The sequence below is a fragment of the Onychostoma macrolepis genome, chromosome 14 (genome assembly GCF_012432095.1).
Source record: "Onychostoma macrolepis isolate SWU-2019 chromosome 14, ASM1243209v1, whole genome shotgun sequence".
Classification (NCBI taxonomy): domain Eukaryota; kingdom Metazoa; phylum Chordata; class Actinopteri; order Cypriniformes; family Cyprinidae; genus Onychostoma; species Onychostoma macrolepis.
Genome location: NC_081168.1, coordinates 7,411,330 through 7,419,888, shown reverse-complemented (window position 1 = coordinate 7,419,888; position 8,559 = coordinate 7,411,330). Strand labels below are relative to the sequence as shown.

The following is an 8,559-nucleotide window of genomic DNA, read 5'->3' as shown; positions in this document are numbered from 1 at the left end:
ATGAAAATTTGCTGAAAATGTAATCACCCTCAGGCCATCCAAGATGTAGAAGAGTTTGTTTCTTCATCGGAACTGATTTGGAAAAACTTGTAAAAATGTCCTAAAGATGGATTTGTTTATTACCAACACGTAGCTTTTCGTGAGTCCTTAATTGAAGGACATATGATTTACTTGTGGATTATTGCGATGTTTTCATCAGCTGTTTGGGCTCTCATTCTGATGGCACCCATTCACTGCAAAGGATTCATTGGTGAGCAAGTGATGTAATGCTTAATTTGTCCAAATCTGTTCCGATGAAGTAACAAACTCGTCTACATCCCGCATGAACAAAAGTTTTTTTCATTTTTTGGGTGAACTATTCCTTTAAGAATGGTGCAATAAAGCTTTAACAGCATAAATCTGAACAGATTTGGGATATGTTAGAAAAATCAGGCTTTTATTTCCAAATGCTCTAAAAACAGTCACTCTTTATATTGCATAATACCAATGTGGATACTGTACACATCAAGATGATAGACAAACTGGAGGAGGGAGGTTAAGAGCTACCAAAATCATCATTCACCAAATCAGACATTCCAAAAAAAACAAAAGGACAAACTGTGTTCATGCGACTCACATATCTATAAAAGCTCAGATTAGTTAACACAGCATTTATTCAAATGTTTCAGTACATGCAGCAGATCTAGGCAACACAGAATTGTAAAGCAATACAATACAAAAAAGAGGAAAACGGAGGGAAAACCCAAACAGCACAAAATGTGCACCATTCAAAAACCAGCACTACAAGTAAAACTAATTCCACTGATACTGAGTACTTGACTTGGCTAAGATTTCTTTTAAGAGGCATTATTTCTTAAATGAATAAAAGGCTTTGAACTTCTTTGATACTAAAATACTACAAAACCTTTAAATCTCTTTTAAAAATGAAAATGGAAAGACAATCTTGATCCAGAAGTATGAGGTGACAGTTCACTTAAATAGTGGCAGTTACATCATCACTCTTAATTTACTTGTGTGGTAAAATCTGTGCTAACCCAACATAAAGGGTAAAATCAGTGCAAGGGTTTGCTTTACAATTAAGTGCCTGTATTTGCCTGTGTCTCTGTGAGATCCTCCATCTGCCTAAAGCTATTGCGAAGAGTGAGAAATCAGTACTCCTGTGATCAGGGAATGACAGTTCACGTAGGTGACTGGTGTACTCGCTTTTGTCAAATTAGTCGATGAACTACGCAACTGTACACGAGAAGAAACGAATGCAATAAATTAACGATAAAAAACGAACATAAAAAGTAGCTTAATATTAAGGCTGAGCTGTGGGGGGAAACTAAAACATCAAATGGGTCCTCTTCTTTAACCATAAAAGATGAACATTGTGTGAAAAGATTTAACCCAGAGAAGGCAACAAAGGGAAGAAGTTTTTTTCTGCTGGATGGGAGCTTTAAAGTGCAAAATCCTATCAAATCTTTCATGAAAACAAAACAACAACAACTAAAAACCCATGTTTTGAGCCCTGTATATGAGGTTGTTTATGGTGAGGGATTCTTGTTGTGTCATGACTGCTGCTTGTTTGCCTCCTCCTCGTAAGCATTTCCGGTGCCGTTCTGGACATAGGATGAGCCTGAACCCAGTCCATACAAGTGACCACAATACTTTGCATCATCAATGTGATCTTCAAAAAACATCTGCAAAGACAACAATGTTACAGTCAGTACAAATGTTGCATTTAGTGCCAATTTAAAAGGTTTTCGTGATATTGAATAAGCATAGCGCTTTGATGTTTTTTGGGGGGGTTTTTTTCATCTGATGGCACACCTCTCTCATCTTGAAGAAAGCCATTCCTGTGAGGAGTGAGTCAGACCCTGCTTGATGCTGAGGTCCAATTCTCTCCAGCTCAAGCTGCTCTGCCACCTCCTGCAGTCCGCCCTGCACATCACATGACAGAAATCAGGCACACATTCCTTCTATTCACACAGACTGCTACAAATTAGAGTAACCCCTGATATACTTCACAGCAAATGCTGCAATGGCAGCAAAAAAAAAAAAAAAAGTGATGCAAAATGATGAGATCTACAATGCCTATAAAAAAAAGCATTCGCCCCCAGTTTTCAGGTTTTTACAATAACACTGAACCACAGAAAATTTGACTTTTTTTATGTGCTCATCAACTAAACCATGTCAAAATAAAAATATAACTTGTAATGATCTATTACACTTCCTAAACTACGCAAGTATTTAAGTCAGTAATTAGTATATGGATCTTTGACAGTGATAATTAGTCTTAGGTTTAGTCTTGGTACTAGTCTTGGGTTTGTAATAGTGGCAATTTATTTTAATAATTTTAGTTAAAAGTAAAACAGTATAGTATAAAAGTATAACAATATTTTAACTAAAACTATTAAAAATTAATTAAAAAATATTATTATTATTATTATTAATTAATACAAAATAATTTTCAGTAACTGAAATAAAGCTCAAAATAAAATATTAAATAAAAAACTAAAAAAAAAATTTAAATGTTGAAATGTTGCCTTGCCAATTAACTGAAATAAGTTTAAGTACTACTTAAACTAAAACAGAGGTAAAAAATAAAGCTAAATATAAATATTTTAAATTAATAAAAATGACAAAAGTGAATATATTAAAATTTAACTGAAAATAAAAGATAATTTAAAATAATCATATTTTGTTATTTTTGGTTGTTTGTTTTTTGCTCCTCAGACTAGTCTATTTAAAGATTTTTAAGAAAAAAAAGCTAAATAGAAATATAAAAATGAATAAAATTGACAAAAGCACAAAATTACTAAAACTTCTTTTATATATATATACACACACACACGTCAGAATTGTTGGTACCCATGGTAAACATGATAGGCTGAAGGCTGATGAAATGATGTATGAAGGCTGTGAAAATAAACCTGCATTATTAATCCTTTTGATCTTTTATTTAAAACAAAATCACAAAAATCTAACCTTTCATTGAACTAAAACAATTGAAAATGGGGGGAAATCTCATTATGAAATAAATGTTTTTTTCTCAAATACACGTTGGACACAATTATTGGTACCCCTAGAAATTCTTATGAGTAAAATATCTGTGATGTATATTCCCATTCATATTCACAATTTTGAGCACTCCAGGGTGATTATGAACATGAAATTATCCAGCCATGGCTTCCTGTTTGACAGGAATATAAATAGGAGGGAAAACAAAGTCCAAACTCCCTTAATCATCCATCACAATGAGAAAAACCTAATAATATATTTCTGATGTGCAGCAACAGATAATTGAGCTTCACAAATTAGTGAAGTGGCTTTAAGAAGAGAGCTAGAGCAGTGAAAATTCCCATTTCCACCATCAGGGCAATAATTAAGAATTTCCAATCAACAGAAAATGTAACAAATCTGCCTGGAAGAGGACGTGTGTCTGTATCGTCCTAATGCACGGTGAGGAGGAGAGTTTGAGTGGCTAAAGACTCTCCAAGGACCACAGCTAGAGAATTGCAGAAAATGCTCTCATCCAAAAATAAACTCCAGCATATTCAGTTATCAGACATGACTGGAAAGTCAAATGGGACTGGCTTCTATGGTCAGATATAACTAAAAAAAAGGAGCTTTTTAGCAGCAAACACTCAAGATGGGTTTGGTGAACACAGGGATAAAAAGTACCCCACGTGTACAATGAAATATTCTGCTGTATTTTTGATGTTGTGGGCCTATATTTCTGCTGGAGGTCCTGGACATCTTGTTTAGACACATGGCATCATGGATTCTATCAAATAAAAACAGATAAAAAAAAAATCAATAAGTGACTGACTCTGTTAGAAATCTTATAATGGGCCATGTTTGGATCTTCCAACAAGACAATAATCCAAACACAAACCTCAAAAACAACACAAAAATGGGTCACTGAGCACAAAACCAAGCTTCTGCTGGCCATTCCAGTCCTCTGACCTGAACCCTATAGAAAATGAGTGGTGAACTGAAGAGAAGAAGCAGCAACATGGAGCTGGGAATCTAAAGGGTCTGGAGTGATTCTGGATGAAGGAATGGTCTCTGATCTCTTGTCAGGTGTCTCTAACCTCATCAGGCATTATAGGAGAAAATTTAGAGCTGTTAAACTGGCAAATGTAGGTTTCAAAAAGTATTGAATAAAAGGGTGCCGTTAATTGTGTCCAATGTGTATTAGAGAAAAACATTTATTTCATAATGATATTTCCCCCCATTTAAAATACTTATGCTCCAATGAAAGGTTAGATTTTTGTGATTTTTTTAAATAAAAGATCAAAAGGATTAACAATGCAGATTTATTTTCACAGCCTTCTTTGATCATATTTACCATGGGTACCAACAATTCTGACCACGTGTGTATATATATATATATATATATATATATAAATATATAAAATAGTAAAATCACACTGATCAATTATGAATATTTGTGCTAAATATCATGTCTTTTTTGTTTTTGAGTATTTTTCAGTTGTTCAATGGATTCACCAAAAAAAAAAAAAAAAAAAAAAAAAAGACTATAAAGTGCTATAAAATACTGACGAATAAGTCCATGAGTGTGTAAATACTTTGTAAAGCCTGTATTTAAATGCTAAAATACCTTCAAGTTCTTACAGCTCTTCATGAGGTATTTCACATCATAAATGATGGGAAAAAATAAACGAAGAATCTCGAAGAAGTCAACCTCTTCATCTGGCAATTTTGAGTTGGACAAAATTTTTATCAGGTACCCAAAGTCATAGCCACTGTTCAGAAAAGAGACAAAAATTAGATTTAGCTTGTAAATAGATTTTATAATTCATTGAACCGCGGTTTTAGACGTGTACAAAAGAGAAACACATTTTTAAACACTACTGTACATTTTCTCAAGCTGTGAAGAATCTTCCACTCTTAATGGAGTTGTGGTTTGAATCACCACTGAAACACTGTGTTCATTTCACTATGTGAATATTACTGTAAGATTACCTATGGAATGAGAGCCACTTGACCCCCTCACAAAGCACCACACCTGAGGTCATTAGCAGCTCAGCAAAGTACAGTGTCTCAATACCATCTTCCTCATGCTTCTTAAACTGGATACCTGACGAGGTGAGCAACTCAATGGAATCCTGTGCATACATATCTTCCCTGCAAAAGACAGTACCGTTGGTGTAATGTCCAGCTTTCATAAAGAATCACACTGATGGCTATGGATACACCTGAAGACAAGAAAAGTCATCTTGTCATATGTCTTCAACATGGACTTGTGTACATAAAAGTGAGATCATGGATTGATGCGTTGTTGTTGAAAATATGTGCCATACCTCTTAAATGACAAAAGTGGAATGCTTACGTGAGGTTAAATTTGAAGTTGAACTGCCATGTCGATGTCCCTGGAGGGTATTCACCCTGTTCATTCATAAATGTAAGGCCAAGCTGGATGATCTTTAACAAGTCAACATTACACCGCAGCAGCTGGTACTGGTAATCAGCATTGCTTCTAAATTCACCGATTGGTCTTGCAACTACACCTGGAAACTCTGTGTCCTACAAATGCAACAACATGCATCATGGTTGTTATGGATATTTGTATATATTTATCAGTATAAAAAAGGGTTTTGTTCAGACAGGCAGGAAATATCTGATTTTTGGCATATCAGAATACAAATCTCATTAAATAAAAGTCTGTAGAGCATTAAGAAACACATGAAATATGTTTGTCTTCATTTTAGTTTAAGTTTCAGGAACTGTGTTATGTGCTTCTGTAATTTTCATTAGTTTGAAATACTTTTATTTAGCTTTAATCTATTTTTATTCCAGTATTAATTTTCATAATTTTAGTACTTCAACTTAACCTTGTTTAATTTTTTTATAATAATAAAATATAATAATATAATATAATATATATATTAGTGCTGTCAAACGATTAATCACATACAAAAAAGTTTTTGTTTGCATAATATATGAGTGTGTACTGTGCATATTTATTATGTATATATAAATACAAACAGATGCATGTATATATTTAAGAAAAATATGTTCTGTTTATATATTAAATATATTTATATATAATATATAAAATAAAAGAATATAAATATATAAATGTATATACATGTAAATATTTTCAAAATCTAAATTGTATGTGTGTGTATTTATATATACATAATAAATATACACAGTAAACAAAAACTTATATTTTGGATGCGATTAATCACGATTAATTGTTTGACAGCACTAATATATGTATTGTATATATATATTTAAATGATCAAAAATTATTCTCAATAGCTCTTTAATTTTAATTAACAGTAACAACACCGGAACAGTCAGGCTGGATTTCAAATTAGTTCATTTTTTTATTATTCAGGATGCAATGTGACTAATGTCATTCACAAAGAGTAGTAGTGTCTAAAGCTGTGAAAATTCACTCATTTTGCTCACATTATTCATTGTGTATTAAATATGCACAACAAACAGGCAATGTGTGACTCGATATGATTTGCTGTAATGCATTTGACCTTTTTTTTGTTGTCTGATGCGCCTCATGAGTGAAAGTCTCCCATTTTTCCTGTCCTCTCTTTCCACAATGACAGAAGCTCTTTTATGTATCTTGCCATCAGGCTGACACTTAAGTCATTACTATGGCAACTGACATAGACCTACCGGATATTAACACTGCACTGTATGAACATATGGATCTGATTTCATAGCTTAGAAAATGACAGACAGTTCTAGATCACATTTGAGAAATGAAACTGAACTGATTTGAATAAAGCATTAAGACTTTGAAACTCACCATTGCAACATAGTTGAATTTTCGGGTCACCTGTCGGATCCTCTTCATCTCCTCATCCAGGTTGCTGGCCCAAACCTCACATATTCTTTGACTATGATCCACAGTGGCTGCGGGCATAGTTCCAGGTTCACGGCATCAAAACCAAAAAAACACTCCCCAGGGGATATTCTCATGAAATAATATTTGCTTGTTCCCTTTTTTTTACCTGAAAAAACAAAAAAACAACAACTTGGGAAACAACTAAGACTATTTAAAAATGTGCAAAAACATATTTCTAATTGTAAATTAAGAAAATATATTGAATGCCTATAACATCACCATACGAAGCTCAACCAAATTGTTTATTTTTGCCCCAAATTGTATTCTCTGCAATGGTCAATAATAGATCTGCATATATTTTCAAATATGCATGTATCTATGGTTTGTGGATAATTCTTCTGTCATGGCCTGGCTGATTGACTTAGGTAAATCATTAGTGGTTTGTTTACTGACTTCAAACTAGATATTAGATTAGTTGATCCTTATCACCCCAGACAGCATCATATGAGGACTGTAAACACAGGAAGGAGATTGCTATACTTCATATGCTTCCACTTCAGTCTTAGTAAACATGACTACTCATCTACTATTCTTGCTTCATGACAGCATTGAAATGACAATGATTCAGACATAGTCATATCACACACAAAAAACCTGTTGTACTGTGACTAAACATCACAACAAGTGCTAGATGAGACAAAATGGTTGCAGGCTAACAGAAGCAGCATTCAGTTCAATATGCCAAACAAAATAAGTGGGAAGATTGGTCGTGTGCCAAAAAATGCTTGTAAACATACATGCCAATTACAGTGCCTTTCTAGCCTATTATACGTTGTTTTATATGTCCTTAAGCTATTAAATGTCCAAATCATTTATTGTAGGTTGACATATTAGCAGCACTAGCTAGCACACCTGCTAAACAACTAAAAAACCCCGCAAACGACCTGAAATCATGCCTACAGTCAGCTTTTGTAAACAATCCCTCTTGTAAGATGTGAATGAGGCTGTTTGGTGTCGACGTGAGTGTTTATTTGTGTATGTGGCTAGAGTGTTAGCTATTAGCCTAGCCACAAAAGTTTGTCCTGTTATTATGATCAAAGTTCACTTTTTCTGTCAGGACTTACCTTTCTTCAAACAAGGCAGTTACACTTACAGCGTATACTGCTTCTGTAATACAAAATCACCTTGTTTAGAAAGGACTGGGACCTTGGTCTTTACTTTTATATAGTTTTATTGGGCTAACACCGATATCAACAACCAGCTGCCACCTCTGAACTACATCACAGCGCTGCAGCGTGACGTCGCCACACGACGACGCGTGACCTTTGAACTCCTTGTGGGATTTTACGTTCATAAATGCTTATTTTCAAAGGAATACCCGTTTTATTTTCAAGGTGGCGTTTATATGCATTCTTTGAAGAACTCGAAACATTTGATTGCTTGTAAGACCCTTCTATGGTGTTATATTATAATACAGTTTAGAACATTTCAGAATTTCATGTATTGTAACCTTCTTAGAATGTTTCGTTTGTCTCTTTGCCTGTAAAACTTGTGTTCTTTCTTACAATTTAAAAATATATATATATATATTGGGATAAACACTAATGTAATGTTCACATAGCAGCGATGACATTGCCCAACACCCACAAAGCAATTAAATAAAAAAATGAAATAAGTAGAAATTGAATAAATAAATCACAATCACCTGGTGATTTGTAATGTTGCCTTTATTTTAA

The 8,559-nt window shown here is 33.8% G+C and overlaps 1 protein-coding gene across 3 annotated transcripts; it reads right to left on the bottom strand.

Moving 5' to 3' along the window:
* Positions 1-44: 44 nt before the first annotated feature.
* cnot7 (CCR4-NOT transcription complex, subunit 7) lies at positions 45-8,123 on the bottom strand. Of its 3 annotated transcripts, XM_058797989.1 has the most exons (7): positions 7,948-8,123; positions 6,785-6,989; positions 5,342-5,535; positions 4,975-5,136; positions 4,610-4,754; positions 1,813-1,923; positions 45-1,682 (listed from the first exon to the last, which is right to left on the bottom strand). In XM_058797989.1, exons 2-7 carry the CDS (start codon positions 6,899-6,901, stop codon positions 1,551-1,553), a joined length of 861 nt encoding a protein of 286 aa, XP_058653972.1. In that variant the 5' UTR covers positions 6,902-6,989; positions 7,948-8,123; the 3' UTR covers positions 45-1,550. The 3 variants fall into 3 exon arrangements, with proteins under 3 accessions (XP_058653972.1, XP_058653975.1, XP_058653974.1); XM_058797992.1 differs by lacking the exons at positions 5,342-5,535; positions 7,948-8,123 and having other exon boundaries at positions 6,785-6,927; XM_058797991.1 differs by lacking the exons at positions 6,785-6,989; positions 7,948-8,123 and having other exon boundaries at positions 4,975-5,207; positions 5,342-5,480.
* Between the last annotated feature and the right edge of the window lie 436 nt (positions 8,124-8,559).

Coding starts and splice junctions, on each gene's coding strand:
- cnot7 (XM_058797989.1), bottom strand. CDS start 6,901: ATGCCCGCAGCCACTGTGGATCATAGTCAAAGAATATGTGAGGTTTGG. Junction 5,536..6,784: donor AATTCAACTATGTTGCAATG/GTGAGTTTCAAA, acceptor TTGCATTTGTAG/GACACAGAGTTTCCAGGTGT. Junction 4,755..4,974: donor AAGTGGCTCTCATTCCATAG/GTAATCTTACAG, acceptor TTTTCTGAACAG/TGGCTATGACTTTGGGTACC.